Source organism: Manacus candei, unplaced genomic scaffold, assembly GCF_025592945.1.
Source record: "Manacus candei isolate 608988 ecotype Guabito, Panama unplaced genomic scaffold, ASM2559294v1 h1tg000018l, whole genome shotgun sequence".
Taxonomy (NCBI): domain Eukaryota; kingdom Metazoa; phylum Chordata; class Aves; order Passeriformes; family Pipridae; genus Manacus; species Manacus candei.
The window spans coordinates 7,230,552-7,246,676 of NW_026138066.1; the positions used below are offsets into that span (position 1 = coordinate 7,230,552).

The 16,125-nt window shown below is 51.8% G+C and overlaps 1 protein-coding gene across 3 annotated transcripts; it reads left to right on the top strand.

Moving 5' to 3' along the window:
- The first annotated feature begins 461 nt into the window (after positions 1 to 461).
- PLA2G6 (phospholipase A2 group VI) lies at positions 462 to 15,822 on the top strand. Of its 3 annotated transcripts, XM_051785016.1 has the most exons (17): positions 463 to 878; positions 1,363 to 1,578; positions 2,336 to 2,516; positions 4,061 to 4,248; positions 5,496 to 5,592; positions 6,567 to 6,749; positions 6,945 to 7,053; positions 7,665 to 7,817; positions 9,338 to 9,428; positions 10,153 to 10,316; positions 10,842 to 10,992; positions 11,158 to 11,294; positions 11,920 to 12,074; positions 12,819 to 12,986; positions 14,034 to 14,107; positions 14,584 to 14,758; positions 14,933 to 15,822. In XM_051785016.1, the coding sequence occupies exons 1-16, from the start codon at positions 670 to 672 to the stop codon at positions 14,723 to 14,725; spliced, it is 2,418 nt and encodes an 805-aa protein (XP_051640976.1). In that variant the 5' UTR covers positions 463 to 669; the 3' UTR covers positions 14,726 to 14,758; positions 14,933 to 15,822. The 3 variants fall into 3 exon arrangements, with proteins under 3 accessions (XP_051640977.1, XP_051640976.1, XP_051640975.1); XM_051785015.1 differs by having other exon boundaries at positions 14,584 to 15,822; XM_051785017.1 differs by lacking the exon at positions 7,665 to 7,817 and having other exon boundaries at positions 462 to 878; positions 14,584 to 15,822.
- Positions 15,823 to 16,125: the final 303 nt, after the last annotated feature.

Genomic DNA, 16,125 nt, shown 5'->3' on the forward strand with positions numbered 1-16,125 from the left:
GCGCTGGGCGGACGCTGCTCTTAAAGCGGCCGCTGCCCCAAGAGAGCCCCGGCGTGACCGCCCTTGTGGCGCACTGCCAGCGTATTAAACACGTCGCGTTACGAACGCAGCCAAGCTCCAACGGCGCCGGTTATAACCCTAATTCGAGGACTACGCACGCCCGGTGAACGGCCGTACCGGGCGCAGAATGCCGCACCGCAATGGGCCACTGCCGCTTTAAGGGGCGCGGCTCCGCCCCTACCGTCCCACCCCTCACAAAGATGGCGCCTCCCGCCCTTCCGCCCTCCTCTCTTCGGGAAAGCGGCGGGTGTGGCGCGTACCCCGCCCCCCCGGCCCCGCCCCGGCAGCGGCGCCGCTGATTGGTCCGCCCTTGGGGGTGGTGCCGCTGATTGGCCCGTCCCGGGGGGCGGCACCGCTGATTGGCCCGTCCCGGGGGGCGGCACCGCTGATTGGCCCGTCCCAGGGGGCGGTGCGCGCCGGGGATTGCGCGCGGGGGGCGCTGGGGGCCCGTCGTCCTTTGCCCGGCCCCGTCCCAGTGTCCATCCCCGTTCCCATCCCTGTTCCCGGCCCCGTGTTACCCTGGCAATTCTGGTTCTCCTACTCAGGCGCTGAGTCACACAGCCCGTGTAAGGGTAGCGGCCGGCCGGAGCCGCCTGAGGCTCCAGGAAGATGCAGTTCCTGGGGCGGCTGGTGAACACCATCAACAGCGTCACGCAGATATTCAGTAACCCGTACCGGGTGAAGGAGGTGCCGGCCGCGGAGTATGCCGGTCACACCTGCCTGCGGGAGGAGGGCAGGGTGGCCCTGTACAAGAACAGCATCGCTCGCTCCTGGGACTGTCTCCTGGTGAATCCACAGAGCCCGCAGGTCGCTTTCCGGTGAGTGGCAGACCTTTAGCCATCCCTTCTGCAGAGGGAAACCAGAGGCCCGGTATGGCTGATCCTGGGACTGGTTCACAGCTGCGGGGTGATGTGTTTGAGCAGCAGGTGGCTGTGCGGGCTGGGAGGCCCTTGGGTAGGCGGGTGGCCAACGAAACAGGACAGGGTCCAAGCACTGTGACAACAGGCAGCTCTGAAATAGTTCAGGGCATCCATAGGTACATGTACTTCTACTCACACCTGTTACGGGTTCAGCATCTGGAACATAGGGTACTTCGGACCAAAACCTAACATTCCTCAGGAATGGGACATGCTCTCAGCTAGTGAAACATTTTCCGTGCTTCTCTTGGAACAAGCATGGTGCCAGTTGAGGAAAAACAGGAAAGTTCCCAGCACTGCTGTTTCGAGAACTGTTCCTCTCAGAAACATGGGGTCAGGGTTGTTCCTTTGAGCAGGACCGACCCTGTGTTTGCCTTTCCTCCAGGCTCTTCCAGCTGGACAACGAAGCAGACGCCCTGGTGCTCTTTGAGCAATATGCCCGGCAGCTGCGCCCTTTCTACGAGAGCTCGTGCCAGCCCTTGTCCCTGGAGGAGCTCCAGCAGCTCTGCGACCTCCTCCGCAGCCACCCCAGCTGGTCCGCGGCACATGTCGCTGTGGAGTTCGGCCGCCGGGAGAGCTTCCGGCACAACCATATCCTGAGGCAAGGAGCAGGGGGTCTCCAGTGCTGGGGGGGCAGGCTGGGCCAGGCCATGTTAGAGTATCTCTTCCTGATGTGCCAAAGCAGCAGGGGCTGCTTCTTGGGGTAGCTTAAAGCCTGTGGTTCCTGCAGAGATGAGTTTGGAAGTGCTGGCCTTGCTACACCGTGCCTTGATGGCAGCAGTGGTGGCAGAGGGCCCTGGTGGCCACTGTAGGGCTGCTTGGTGGGTTTCAGGCCCCTGCTGCAGAGCCCAGAGCTCTGGTGTTTGAGGGAAAAGGTTGAAGTGTCCTGCTAGAGATGCTGGTCAGATTATCACAGCGCTTGTGGAGTTGCTCTTTGGAGGGGCTTGTGGCTGAATTTGTAAATCACAGGAGGACTGTCTGGCAAGTTTTTGGCTACAAGCCCTTGCTCTGTTTCCATAGAGAGTTCACTGATGATAGGGGGGACTAGTGAGGAGTTAGGGGACTGGAGGGCACCACTAGGTTGCTGACTCTAAGCTGTCTCCTGCCTGCCTTTGTGCAGGGGGAACCGATCCCATACGGAGGAAGAAGCACCAGGTCAGGGATAGACTCCAGGGCAGGACTGCCTGATAGCCCTTCCCTGTGGTTCTTCCCTGGCAAGAGGCTGGGCTTTTGTGATCCTCATGGTTCACACCAGATGGGGCAGATAGGGCAGGTACCTCTGTATCAGCTCCTGGAGCGGCTGCACGTCCTCCTCCTCGCAGCCACTCCTCGTCCTCACACCGACTTGTCTCTTGCAGCTGTGTGAACAGCACGGACAGCGAGGATGGCTGCACCCCGCTGCACCTGGCGTGCCGCAAGGGAGACATGGAGTGTCTGCTGGAGCTGCTGGAGTGCCATGCGCGGGTGGACATTACCGACAGGAACGGGGAGACTGTTTTCCACTACGCTGTGCGAGGGAGCAACCCCCAGATCATTGAGGTGGGGGCGATTTCTAGTCTGGGGAAAAGTGGGACCAGAACGGGTCATCTCTGTGCTGTGAGGAGAGAGACAGGAAAACAGCTGCAGACGGGGGGAGGAGAAAGTCAGTTCCCCCTGTCTAGTTAATGCTTGAGTCTGATATCAGCCTCTTATTTCCTCTCTTTACTGGTCTTGTTTCCCATAAAGGGGCTCCCAATTCCACCCTGCACTGGAACAAGGATATTAAGCAAGTTTCCTCAGAAAGTGTCCTTTACTGCTATTTACATTAGACCTTCATCCTGCCTTTCCTCAGGCCTGTGGCTGTCCCTTCCCTCTCTCCTCCCTGCAGGGTATTTTGTTTCGGGCAGAGTGCTCCCGTAGGGAAATGTGTGTTCACATTGCCCTGGGGGATCATGCATTGCCCACAGACTGAAGGACAGTTTGGAGCTGCCCTGGGCTGTCCTGAGCTGCAGGACTTGTTGTTTGAATTGAGTGGCTTTGCACAGGGGATGGCGATCAGCCTTGAGGCAGAGACACTCTGAAGCCAGACGTGTTCTCAATTGCTGAGAAGTGCTGGGCAGAGTGATGGGGTTTGTAAGGGTGTGGGTGGCTTTACATGTGGTTCCTGAGATCCGTCAGCTTCCCAAGACTCAGTGGGAGCCCAAGACTGACTCTCTGCTATGGCTGCAACTTTGACGTTTGCCCAATACCTGTTGTGACAGCCCTCCCTCTGCCCTCCAGATTGTGCTGGGGTTTTCTAATGCATGATGGTGGAGGAATGAGGATGAGGGCTTGCCACGGTGTGGAGCAGGGCAGTTAGGAACTTTGTGTTAAAAAGGTGTCCTCTTTATTTCTCTGAAGGTATCAACTTGGCTCATTGTTACAGAAATACTTCCAGGTCTGATCAGTCTCTTGTCTGTTTCTTTTCTCAATTGATTTCTTGCTAAACCAGAGAAAAGAAACTAAAATCCCACTTCTCTCTCTTGTGTGTACCAGGGCTTGCAGGGTTTCCCCAGTACAGCAGTGGGATGTTTTCAAGTAACAAACCAGCCAGCAGGCAACAGATCTAAAATTTACAGGGAAAATAGGAAAATTCCTTCAAACATACTCCCACATGCATGTTTTAAACAGAATCCTGTTTTTGTCTGAAAGCAGCAGTGGGTTTGGAGGGGAGATTGAGCTCCTGCCAGCTGATGGGGCTGCAGCAGGAGGGAATGCTGCTGTTTTCAGTTTGTGCTGTCAATTGGTTGGCCCGTGCTTGGCTCATGGTGAGATGGTAGGAGTCTGCTGGACTGTGTCAGTCAAGGTGGTGTGAGCCCTTTTTGGCCGAGGGATGTCTCAGAAGCACCTGGGCCAGAGGAAGAGGGCACGGAGAGCTCCCCTCTGGGGAGACAAAACAAGGAGTGCATCCATATCTACTGTGTTGCAAGCAAGTGTGGAGAGAACACTCTGTCGCATCATGAGGAGACCAGTGCTCCAGAGTCTGTCCTCGCAGCTCAGGAAGAGAGACAGTGCTCTTCCATGTCTCTCTGTCTGTTTGTTTATCTACTCTCTCCTCTTTCCAGCTCCTGGGCAGAACCCCAACTACTGGCTTGGACCACCTGAACCATGAGGGGCTGACCGCTCTGCACCTCGCATGCCAGCTGGGCAAAGAGGACATGGTGCGCTCCCTGCTGAAATGCCGCGCCAGCTGCAGTGTTGTGGGCATACTGGGATACCCCATCCACACAGCACTCAAGTTCTCCCACAAGGGGTATGTAACTGCCTGGGCTGCCAGAACATGGCTCTCCCTCCAGTCTGGGAACCTGTCTGCTGGCTCAGCACTGTCCAACACCGGACCCCTTTCAGGGCTGTGCTCAGTAGGAATATGTCTTGTGCAGTCTTCTGCTGCATCACTGAATTGGCAAATGAACAGGGAAATGCTAGTGTGGGAAAGAAAGAAATTCCTTCAGAAAAGAAAGGCTTTTCCGTGAATTAATATATTATTCAGTATTAGACATCAGGAGAAAGACAGACTTCAAAAAACCTTTTGTGAAATACTTTTTCTCAAAATGAGTTGTGAGAAAATGATTCACTGATGCTTAAATAGCATTGCTAATTGATGCACCTCTGCCTTTGAGTGCTCTGATCCTAATAAGATCTCATTGCAGAGCCTATTTTTTCCCATCTCCTATAGGCCAGAAGTACTCTTGACTCTTAATAACACACTCTGGAACTGAATCAAAAGAGGCACAATGTTTACTCTCTGTTTGGTTTTCCCTGGAGAAATTTGATTTGCTTTGTGTATACTTTACGATACTTAATGCTTATAGGGTATCTGAGCTCTGAAAATAGGGCTCTCAAGCCAACACTAGCTGCAGCTAGGTGATTTTTCAGCATTTTAAAAAGCAATTTCCAACATTAGAGACACATTCACAAGCCCAAAATGTGCTTAGGTCCCCGAGTTTGCACTGAGACTTGATCTCTTGTGCAGGGTTTGTTTGGTGGTGTTTTAGAGAGGAGAGCATATGCTTATATTTTCTAAGTCTACCTACCCCACTTTCTAGGCATCAGATACTGGTCTGTTCACAACAGGTGTGATTTTTCACTCATAGAGAAGTACACAGACTCTTAATTTCAGCAAGTGTTTAACTATTTCAGTTTTATCCCCATGTTTCCATGGAAACAGAGGAGAGAAGAATTTCCTCTCAGGTCTTGAGAGTTTCCAGAAATGCCATATTCCTGTATCAGAGAAGCACCCAGGTGTTGCTCCACAGCTTGAAATTGGGAAGAGATTTTCCTGCTCTGAACGCTGTACTGCTTGTATGCTTCCTGTTGCACCCACCCTTTCTGTAAAGAGCAAAATAAAAGTGCAGCTGAGGAGCTTGCAGGTGTTGCAGAGACCCTGCTGCTGCTGAAGGGTTTCCTGGTTTTCCTCTGGGTGGAAGGCAGGTACTGATGTGGGCAGAGGTCTTGAGTGAAGACAGCAGCCACCCCTCCCGTCATGTCATTGTCTGACAGGTGTGCCCAGGCCATCCTCGAGGTAGATGCCAGCCAGGTTTCCTCCAAGGACCCACGCTATGAAGCTACTCCACTACACTGGGCGAAGAAGGCAGAGGTAAATGGAGCCAATCCATGGTGAGAACCTGTGCTGCCACCCAGCATGCAGTTAATTCCTCTTGCTGCTAACCTGTCCCTTTCCAACTGCATGTGCAGAGCCCTGGAAGTGTCAGAGCCCAGCCAGCCCAGTGTTTGATTCCCTTTGCCCTGTGCCAATCAGTGCTGTTTGCCACGGGGGACAGAGCAGTGGAGCCTTGCAGTGAAATAAACTGGTGGAGTCATCCCTAGTACTTCATCTGTGACTGTGAAACTGCCAGCTTGTCCCTTTTCCCTTTCGTTGAGGAAATTGCAGCACTGTCCCTGAAGCACAATTGCCCTGGGAGGGAGCTCTTTTCTCGTTACCTGACAGTTTCCTGGAAGCAAACAAATCAGTGCCTTAAAGACTGCAGGGGAAGTGTGAGGTGGGGAGGGGGGGTGACATGTGCATGACGGTCATGTTCTACCAGAGATGAGCAGGTCAGTGATATGCCATGCTGGAGCCACCTAAATGGTGCTTGTTGCAAGCAGAGGGCTTTCCTATTACAAGACTCTTCTCCCTCCTCCAGTATCACATCCTGCTCAGAAATGTCCTGTGGAGTTTCAGAACAGACCTAAATTTGCCTGGCTTATAAAGAGAAGTTCAGGGAGAAAACTTTTTCCTTCCAGTCTGAAAGGATCCTGGCCTGAGTAAGAACTGTTTTTTTCTCAGTTGATCTCAGCCAGTCATTACAGTTGCATATAAATCCCAAAGCATCCAGAAGCTCCAGCCAGATTGCAAAACCACCAGCTAGTTCTGTGGTAAAAGACCCAGAAACCCCATCTCCAGTGCTTGGAAAATTCAGCTGGCATCTGCCAGCCAACTATACCCAGGCTAAGGCTCCCTCCTCTTCCCCTGCTTTGCTTGCATGAGATCTGGATGGTTTGAGCACCCAGGTGTTTATCCTTACGATTGCTTTATCTCTTCCTGACCTGGCACCTGCACGTTGGGCACAGATGACACGGCTGCTGCTGGAGTACGGCTCCCAGGTGAACGTGACCAGCCGGACGGCTGACATGGCTCTGCACATCGCGGTGCAGAGGGGACGCTTCGACTGCGCCATGGTCCTGCTGACACACGGCGCCCACACCAACGCCCGCGGTCAGAATGGCAACACACCCCTGCACCTGGCCATGAAGGTGAGCTTTCTGCAGAGGATGCTGGGAAGGAGAGAGAGGGTTTTCTTGAAGGGCTGAAACAGAGACAGACTCCTTTGAAATTCTGGCTCTTGCCTTCCATGTGGTGATCCCCTGTGGGCGGATCTGGCTAATAAAAGGAGGAGGGAAGGAATGAAAAATCACGTAGTGGCTCTTGAGCTTTCTCTTGTCCCTTAGCACGACCACCTGGATATGATCAAAGCGATCGTCGTGTTTGGAGGAGATATCGAGATCCCCAATGATTTTGGGGAGACACCAGGACTGTTGGCAGCCAGGAGCAGCAAAGGTGAGGGAGCATGTCAGCAGCCTTACAGGGTGAATCTGGCACCCTGTCTCCCCTTGGTGGCTGAAACGGTGGCTTGGGAAGCAGTGAAAGCCTGCCACGCATGGGTGATGCCTCTCCAGTATGCTTTTCCAGTATGCTTTTGTAGTCGCTCACAGGGTAGGCGCTTCCTTTGCTAGCGGTGTAGGCTTTGTATTACTAGCCCTTGATCGGTTTCTCTTCTGTGAGACAGAGATGCAAGAGGAAAAGCTGGCATGCACTTGCACTCCCCCTCTTTCACACCACCACGTCAGGCACTGCAGGCTCACAACAGGATGACGCAGTGCTGCTGAACTGCTCAGGTGGGAGCAGACACGGGTGGTTCTTCAGTGGCAAGAAGTGTGTGGCACACACCTCCTTTGAAGCAGCACAGCGCCGGGTACTCCTGCTGTGCACAAGTCCTGCTGCCTGGTGTTTGGGAGAGATACCCGGGATGTGCTTTCCCCTTCCTCGGGTCATCCCAGAGGTTTTGTGAGGCTCAGACCTGCTATGAGTTTGGCAGAGCACGTTATCCCCCGGTGTGTGCGTGCACTGATTCTCTTTCTGATCTGTGACTCCCCCTTCCGTCACCTAAGGTGCGAACCGGAAAGTGCTCTTAGACCTGCTGCAAACTGTAGGGACCGAACGCTGCCACCCACCACCCAACCCTGACTCCCCAAGCCTGGCACCATCTGCCGCCTCCTTCCTGGAAGGCCAACCTTCCTCACGGAGCAGCTTCAACAGCTTAGGTAAAGCCTTCCCTGGCCCTCTCTTGTTCTCCTTCCTTCATACTTCACAGTGCTGTCTTGGATCTCTTCTTCAGATGGGCCATGCTCTGGGAACTGTCTTAGCTCTCAGTATCTGGTGACTCTGTCGTGACTCTGTCCTCGTTCAGCTGTTGCAGGATCCTATCTCTTTTCTCTGCTTTTCCTGTGTGTACTCTAAACTCTCGTACTCCAGACTTTTGTTTTATAGAACTGACAGATGCAGCTCTGTAAAAAGGAGCAGGAAGACTGATTCCTTCACCCTTCTGGAAGAGGTGTAGCACTTAGTTGCTGGCATGTACTTTATCCACTGGGTCATGTACTTAGTGGTCTGCCTTGAGGACCACCCAGTGTTGTACTGGGCACAAGGGGATTTAGAAGTGTGACTTTTTCAGATCCTGGAGGCCAGCAGCTGGGAGAGGGAAGGGGTGAAGTCTGAGGATAAGTAACCCGGGTCACAGGTTTGTTATGTAGAGGAAAAGCCTACTTTAGGACATGCAACTGTGTCGTAGCTTGTGCTTTATACTGCCCAGACTCTGTGAATAAACACACGGGTCTATTTTAAGTGCTGGGCTTTCCATCTCCATTGAGCTCAGGCAGAGGCAGCGGGAGGGGTTACAGAGTAGTGGGTGAGTTGACTTGAAGGGAGGCTCTCACCCTCATGAGAGGAGCATGGAGGCAGCTAGCAGCTTCTTGTGGACCTCTTCCCATCTCGGGCTGGAGGTTTCCTTTGCAAAGGCTTTCCTATGAGGCTGGAGGACAACCCTGGAGTGTGTCTGTCACCACAAATCTCACTGGCTGCTGACACCAGGACTTTCTTCTCACCATGGCGTGGTGAAGGCAACCCCTACCCAGTTTCAGCTCTGATGCAGTGACAGAGCAAGACCCTTTTTTGTCTTGGACTCTGGCCCTTGAAGAAACTCCTCACCACATTCATTGTTTCCATGTGCTCTAGACACAACAACCTTCCAGCCTGGGTGCTGGCAGGAGTATGTAACTTCTCTCCCCCTGTTCTTCTTTTGGTTTTGTAGGCTGGCTTCTCACCTAGCCTGGATCGGTGCCCTGCACCCAGGGCAGCCTGGGTGAACATCAGCTGAGGGGTAATGACAAGCCACTCTGTCTCCACAGCTCTCCTGCCTAGGTTACCTCGAGGAGTAGATTTAGGTTTTATCTTAGCAGCTTGCAGTAAACTGCTTAGTGGGCACACTGCTAGGCTCTGCCTTCTCTCTCACCCACTGTGCTCATCTTCTGCTTCTACAAATCATTTGTCTCTGCCGGTGCATCTCCAGCTGCACACTCTAAAGGATGGTGTTGCACTTCTTTGGTGTGGAGTTTAGTCTGGGGGGTACCTGTTGGCTGTGGGTAAGATGGCTCGTGTCTCCTACAGGCAGCTTTATTCAATGGGGAAGGGAGTTGGATATTCTCTCTGTGATTATGGTGGAAATCATTCACCACACTGATGGTCCCTAATATTTCTTTCCTTTTGCATGTTCATGGCCCTGTAGGGTACCAGGATGTTCTGTATGTTTCCGCAACTCTCGGACAGTTGTTGAAGGCACCAGATGTTGTGGACATGCCCAGTGAAGACAGAAGAAAGTAAGTGAGGAGCAGCTTCTGTCCAGGCTCCCATGCAACTTGAAAGTGAAATCTGTGTGTGAATTCTCCCCTCCCACACCCGTGGGGGTGGCTTCCTCAGAGCTGATATTTAATGTCCATTGCTGTTGCAGTTTTTGCCAACACCTTGCGATAAATTTCTGTTTCAATAAATGACCACTGCCTGTCCTGTGGGCAGCCCTGGAGCTGCAGTGGAGCCTGAGCTCAGCAAGTGAAACCCCTGCTCTGTCCCTTTCCTGTGCCACTGGGCACCCAATGCTGCTTTAGTTTTGTGATTACCCCATCTCCACACGCTGCCCTGATGCTCGCCCAGCTCCTCAGGACCTCATCTTGCATGGAGTGGAGGAAGGGTTGGCACTGAAGTGCTGCTGGCAGGATTTAGGGCTATCTGCTTTTTATTTATGACACAATACTCACTGGAGTGTAGTAAGGGACTTGGGTGCGGTTTCAGCTGGTACTCTCTGGTGCAGAGGTTAGAGATGGCTATGCAAGAGCAATGGGTGTTGCACCAGCTCTGGCAAGGATTATTGGATGTGTCTTATTTGCACCTGAGAGACCACTGCTGGATTTCTTAATTCACTGATTACTCTGCAGCAATCTAGTAACTGGCATAATTTCCTGCTCCCAAAGCCACATTCGTATGCAGTGTTCTGTGGTTTGTAATCTGTCCCACAGTTGCTAGTCATCTGTGTCCGTCTCTCTCCAGTCAGGACCGCCTCCTGTGCTTGGATGGAGGGGGCATCCGGGGCCTCGTGCTCATCCAGCTCCTCCTGGCTATCGAAAAAGCTGCGGGCCGTCCCATTCGAGAGATTTTTGACTGGATCGCAGGGACTAGCACTGGAGGGATCTTGGCCTTGGCTATTGTACATGGTAAGGACAGTGCAAACAATGGGCCCCTTCTCACTGCTGTGGGCCTGAGCACACCTCTGTGGGGAATGGGTGTGGGGTGGGAGCTGCCTCTCTGAGTCCTGACTGAGATCTTTTGTACCTGCCTGCCAAAGGAGGGATGGGATGTTTGTTAATGAAGGAAAACCTAGACCTGGCTTTGCGCTTGCTTCTTACATCAGCTGAGCAGCTTTCTGGGCTTTGGGAAGTGAGTGGTGACAGAGTGCAATATTCCGTTCTTCCTATGCTCTCCACAGGGGCTTCAGAGCAAAGTGGTTGACACTTTCTGGTGGTGGGAAACTGTGCTCCAAGTTTGTTCTTCCTCTGTAATCCTTCCCAGTCATGCTGCTGAGGATGAAGCAGATGACAGGCAGCTTGGGAAGGGAGTGGGATTGGGAGTGATGCCTCCCATCTCCTGCTTGTTCTGGAAAGTCCTAGCTCTGATGTGCTGTTTGTTCTGCCTACCCTTCCTCTTGCTCCTGCTCCTGCCAACACTGTTGCCTGTCTCAGGGAAGTCCATGGACTACATGCGCTGCCTGTACTTCCGCATGAAGGACATGGTGTTCCGGGGGTCTCGGCCCTACGAGTCAGAGCCCCTGGATGAGTTCTTGAAGAAGGAATTTGGGGAAAACACCAAAATGACAGATGTCCGAAAACCCAAGTAAGTCTTGCCTGGGACTATGCTAGTTGATGCTGTCCTGCATGTGCTCTAGAGATGCTCAGCCTCTCCTTAGAGCAGATCTGCAGGAGTGTGATGTGCAGGTTGTTGAAGCCTAAATACTTTTTTTTCCATTTTACTCTTATTCTCTCATGTCCTTTTCCCTAGGGTTATGGTGACCGGGACGTTGTGTGACCGACAGCCAGCTGAGCTCCACCTTTTCCGGAATTACCCTGTACCAGAGACAAAAACCTCCACTGAATACAAGACAAGTGCATCTTTCAAACCACTCACTCAGCCAGAAGGTAAATTATGGTGCACAGAAGTCCGTCTGGTTGGCAGAGAAGGTTGACAGGGACATATTTAATGTTCTTCTTCCATCACTCTAAAAATCAGGGCGTCCCAGCAATGGCTCATCGCTGGTCTTGACTTATAGTTTGGTCCTAATGGTGCTTGGCTTTTCTCCTTTCTCTTCCTCCCCTGGCTTCTCTTGTACCAGGAACAGGGACTGGCTGGCAAGGTTCATGAGGAAGGGGTCTGCTAGAGCAGTCCTGCATACAGTCAGTACCTTTCCCTGGGCTCTCACAGAAAAACATGGAAGAGCTGTGTAACTGAAGCATGCAGCCCCCTCCAGCTTGCTGCTTTGTCTAGCATACACAACTGGTTCACTATCAAAATAGCAGCAATGAAGCAGATAGAAAGTGAATTTGACCCAGGATATGTGGAAAGTTTTGAGAACATCTTTTAAAGTCCCCCCAAATCATTCTGTGCATCCAAGCAGAGGCCCTGCTGTTGGGAGAAAGAAGCAAAACTCTGCAGGGCAGAGTTTTCGGGGACTGCAAGCCCTCCTGCTTAGTGCTGGTGAAGGCAGTGTGCTCCTGGTGCACAGCAGAGTTGCTGCAAGAGGCCTTTTGCTTCCTCCCTGTCCAGACCAGCTGGTGTGGCGCGCTGCCCGCTGTAGCGGTGCGGCTCCCACTTATTTCCGGCCGATCGGCCGCTTCCTGGATGGAGGGCTGCTGGCCAACAACCCGACCCTCGACGCCATGGCGGAGATCCACGAGTACAATAAGACGCTCATCAAAAAGGTGAGGGAAATCCTAGCCTGGTAACTGGGGTGTTTTGGCCCCACTGAGCCTCCCTTGAAGAGGAAATGGATTTGGCAATGGATGCATATTAGTGGATAAACTAGGTAGCAGTGCAGCACTCTGAAAGGAAGTGTTTGGAGGGGAATATGTGTTGGGAATGGTGGCTGGGAGGGGAGATACCTCTTCTGACAAGGGTGTGAGACATGGAGACAGCCTCATCAGCCTCTCCTTGCTACTTTGAACAAGGATGATTCAGTTGATGGTTGTGTGTGGCCCTTGATGCAGCTCTGCAGGGCCTTTTTCTGCCCAAAAATAAATGGAGAAGACTCCATTTATTACTCCATAGGGTACTCTGTGAGGCTGAAGAGGGAATGCCTTCTGTGGTATGGCAAGTTCTTAAAAAAACATGAATAACTACTGGCAGCTGTTGTTCCCTGTAGTTGAAAGGGAAGGTGTGTTGTCAGAATGTCTGAAAGTTGTACTGTTTCATGGTCATCTGGTCCCAAGACTCATCTCCAGGGTGTTCCCATGAGTTTAGGTGCAGTCAGGGGGATAAGGGACAGAACAGTGCGACTGATGAACTCCTGTGGGTTACACACCTGTCTCACCAGGCTGTACTTAAGGGGAGAGAAAAGACTACTAAGCCTTTTGCCTTGGCTTTCAGAGCTTCCCCAGGACTGCTGTGAAAGACATGCTCTGCCTTCGTTGTTGGTTCTAGTAAACAAATCTTTTGTTTGTCCACAGGGTCGGAGGCAGGAAGTAAGAAAATTGGGGTTGGTGGTCTCCCTGGGGACAGGGAAGCCTCCGCAGATCCCAGTGAGCTCTGTGGATGTTTTCCGCCCCTCCAACCCTTGGGAGCTGGCGAAGACTGTCTTTGGGGCCAGGGAACTTGGCAAGATGGTGGTGGATTGTGTGAGTACTGGGAGGAGGGGATGGGGAAAGACCCCTGGGGTTGCTTGCAGGGAGGGAGAAAAAGTTTCCAGTCTTCAGCTTCTTCCTTTTGGAAGTAAATTCTATTTCCTTGGAACTGCTCTGACCATGGATGTAGTGGGTAACTTAAGAATTGCGGGAGCACAGCAGGTCTGAAGACCTGTCTGCTTCTGTGGGATTTTGAGTTCCAAGGCAGGTTCTTGCAGCTGAAAGGGGCTGAGGACAGGATGGTGGTCAGTGACCCTTAGGAACATTTGCAGCATTGATTACCATATGAGCAACCCGGGCCAAAAAAAAAAAAAGTCATTCCTTGGAAAAGAGCAATTCATTTTTCTTTAGAAAAGCCTTGTTGTCCCCACTGGGGAAATCAGTAAACGCTAGAGAAGTGGAAGAGTCACTAATAAAAAACAGTTTTTGAGAGCTGTGGTTAGGAGTGTGTAATAGGAATAAGAGCTTGCATGTTTCAGAAAGATCATGAACTGTTGTGCATGAAAACACTCCAAATGAATGAAAGCCAGAAGGATCAGAATGGAAGTTCTGACTGTGATCTTAATTCTGTTGCTTTATCTCCTTTTTAACTTCCTAAAGTCAGAAAGTGCCTGGAGTCCCTCTGCTTCCCCTGTCTTTTATTTCAGGGCTCTCAGGGACCTGTGCCACGATAGTAGTAATCACAGGCTGTGCTGTTACAGGGCTTGGACAGAATGAATAAAATCCCAAGGAGGCTGTCATTCATGTCCTCCTGGAAGTTTCTTTAAGGGAGTCTACTCAATGCTGTGATGTATGGAGGATCTGTAGGGTGCAATTCCTTGTGTCCCAAAGATCAGGAGCACTGTTCTTACGTTAAAAATAAAAATAAATAAATAAAAAGGTGCCTCACTCTTGGTGGCAAGCAGGGCCATCCAGGATGAACTTGCTCCTGGTTTTCCTTTTCCCTCTGCAGCTTGTGCAGTTCAACTTGGTGCCAGGGAAGTGTCTTGCAGGCAGGGGAAGAGCAGTCAGGCTGTAACTGTGGGCCTGTTTCTCCTGCAGTGCACTGACGCAGATGGCCCAGCTGTGGATCGTGCCAGGGCCTGGTGTGAGATGACGGATGTCCCGTATTTCCGGTAGGAGCTTCCTTTCCACTGTCTGCACAGATCTATTTTTATCCCTCTCACTTCAGACCTGGCTGTGGCATGCGTCATCCCAAACAGCATCCCCTCCAGAGGCATGCCTGCCCAAACCTGTCCCCTGCCTGTACCCTCATGCCTCAGTGACACAACAGAGGATGCCCTGGCCTCTGCATGAACTGATGCTCCAAGCACGCCTGGTCTGGGGACACTTAGTGGAGGCTTGCGGGTTGCTGTCTTGTGTGGTCCTTCGGGATGTGCATCCTGCCCCATTCCACCACGCACAGCCTGGTTTAGATTTGTCCCTCATGTGCTGCGGTTGCTGAACTGTGGCTCTGCAAGTCTGACAGATACAGGGCCAGTGAGCATCTCAGTGGCAGGAGCCCCTTGGCAAAAGTCTCCTGCTTGGCAGGCTTGTGCCTGACCACCTCCGCATCTGTGCCCAGCTGGTGATGCTGTCTTGGTGTCTGCAGGCTCAGCCCTCAGCTGCACACGGAGGTGATGCTGGACGAGGTGAATGACACAGTGCTGGTGAACGCTCTCTGGGACACCCAGCTGTACATCTACCAGCACCGGGAGCAGTTCGAGCAGCTGGTGCAACATCTCTGCCGATGACTGACCTGGAGGTTCCCATTCTGCATGCCAAAGGCAAGGGGCAGCAGACACTGAAATGGCTCAGATTTGCCCTTCAACCAAGGTGTTGAGCTGGGGGAGGGACTAGTGATAATTATGAGGAACTAATAATATTTAATAGACAACAGTGCACATACACATGTATTCCTGGACAGCTATGAAATGCTGACAGTTATCCTTGTTCTGTAGCCCTGTCTCTGCTGCTGTGCTTGGTTTTGCTGCCTTGCTGTCTGACTCAGAATCCAGAGCCCCCACCTACCTGTCTTGAGTTGTAGCAGCTGGAATGTCTCCTGTCTGTGCAGTACCTCCACTGACAAAGCACCGTGCACCTTCCCACGTCACAGAATGGGCTAAGACCTGATGACAGCTTCAGGGATTGCTTGGCCCACTGGGGCCAAGTTATTTCAGAGCGTATAGTATGGGAAAAAGGGATTATTTTTCCTTCAACACACCCAGTTTGAAGGGAAGCAGAAATGCTTCAACTTTTTGGAGTAGATATGACACAGAATGTTGCAGCTGGCCTTGGGAGAAGGGCAAACCTTTCCTGAGGCAGGTTTTCTGTAGCAGCTTCTTTCCCCTCTGAGATGGGCTGGCAACATAGGTACTGACTGTGCCTAGGGTGGGAGCAGACCCCTCCCACCCAGGGCTTTTTGTGCCACCTGATTTGCTGTGCTGCTCTTTGCTCAAGGGCTGAGATGTGAAAGCCTGAATTTACTTGCTGCAAGCTCAGGGTAAGGGACAAGAGCCTTGGCTTAGTAGAGAGGTCATTTATCTTAGTATGGAATTGAAATGCTCTGAGATCAGTTCCCTCCAAAGAAGCTGACCCTGTGACAATTTGGGTTTACTTTTTTTTACTACTGGAAATTTCACTGTAACTGCTATACTAGTCATTGTTTCTATCGTAAATTTTGCATATTTATAAATAACTTATGTATGTATTTGGAGGCATTTTGAGGAGTACCCCAAAAAATTGAATTTTTAATCCATTGCATTTGACTGAATGGACTGCTGTTGCCAACAGGGCTTCTGTGAAAAACTGACATGACCTGAAATAAAGAGGGATTTGCATTTGTTTCTGATGTCATGCAGTCAATGGTTGTCCTCTCTCTCTCTCTCTATCCTGCAAGTTCCCAGAGGGCTTCTGAGCTTGCGGCCTCTGAATTTCTTCCAGGTACACAATCAGGAATAGGGCTCCTTGAGACACAGGATTATACCAAGAGGTGAATGACCTGTCCTTGCAGACAGCCCTGGGAGCACATATGTGGTGTGAGTGGCTGATAGTTCCACAATAATTGCAATGAGAGGAAAAAGGCTTTGGACCAGCTGCAATATCAGGATCCTCTTAGAGCTGGCCAGGCCCAAAAAGTAGAACACTGAAACCC

Bases quoted from the DNA above. Each gene is read 5' to 3' on its own strand.
- PLA2G6 (XM_051785015.1), top strand. From the start codon at position 670: ATGCAGTTCCTGGGGCGGCTGGTGAACACCATCAACAGCGTCACGCAG. The intron at 5,593-6,566 runs GTAAATGGAGCC...CGTTGGGCACAG, and splicing joins ACTGGGCGAAGAAGGCAGAG to ATGACACGGCTGCTGCTGGA. The intron at 12,987-14,033 runs GTGAGTACTGGG...TTTCTCCTGCAG, and splicing joins GCAAGATGGTGGTGGATTGT to TGCACTGACGCAGATGGCCC.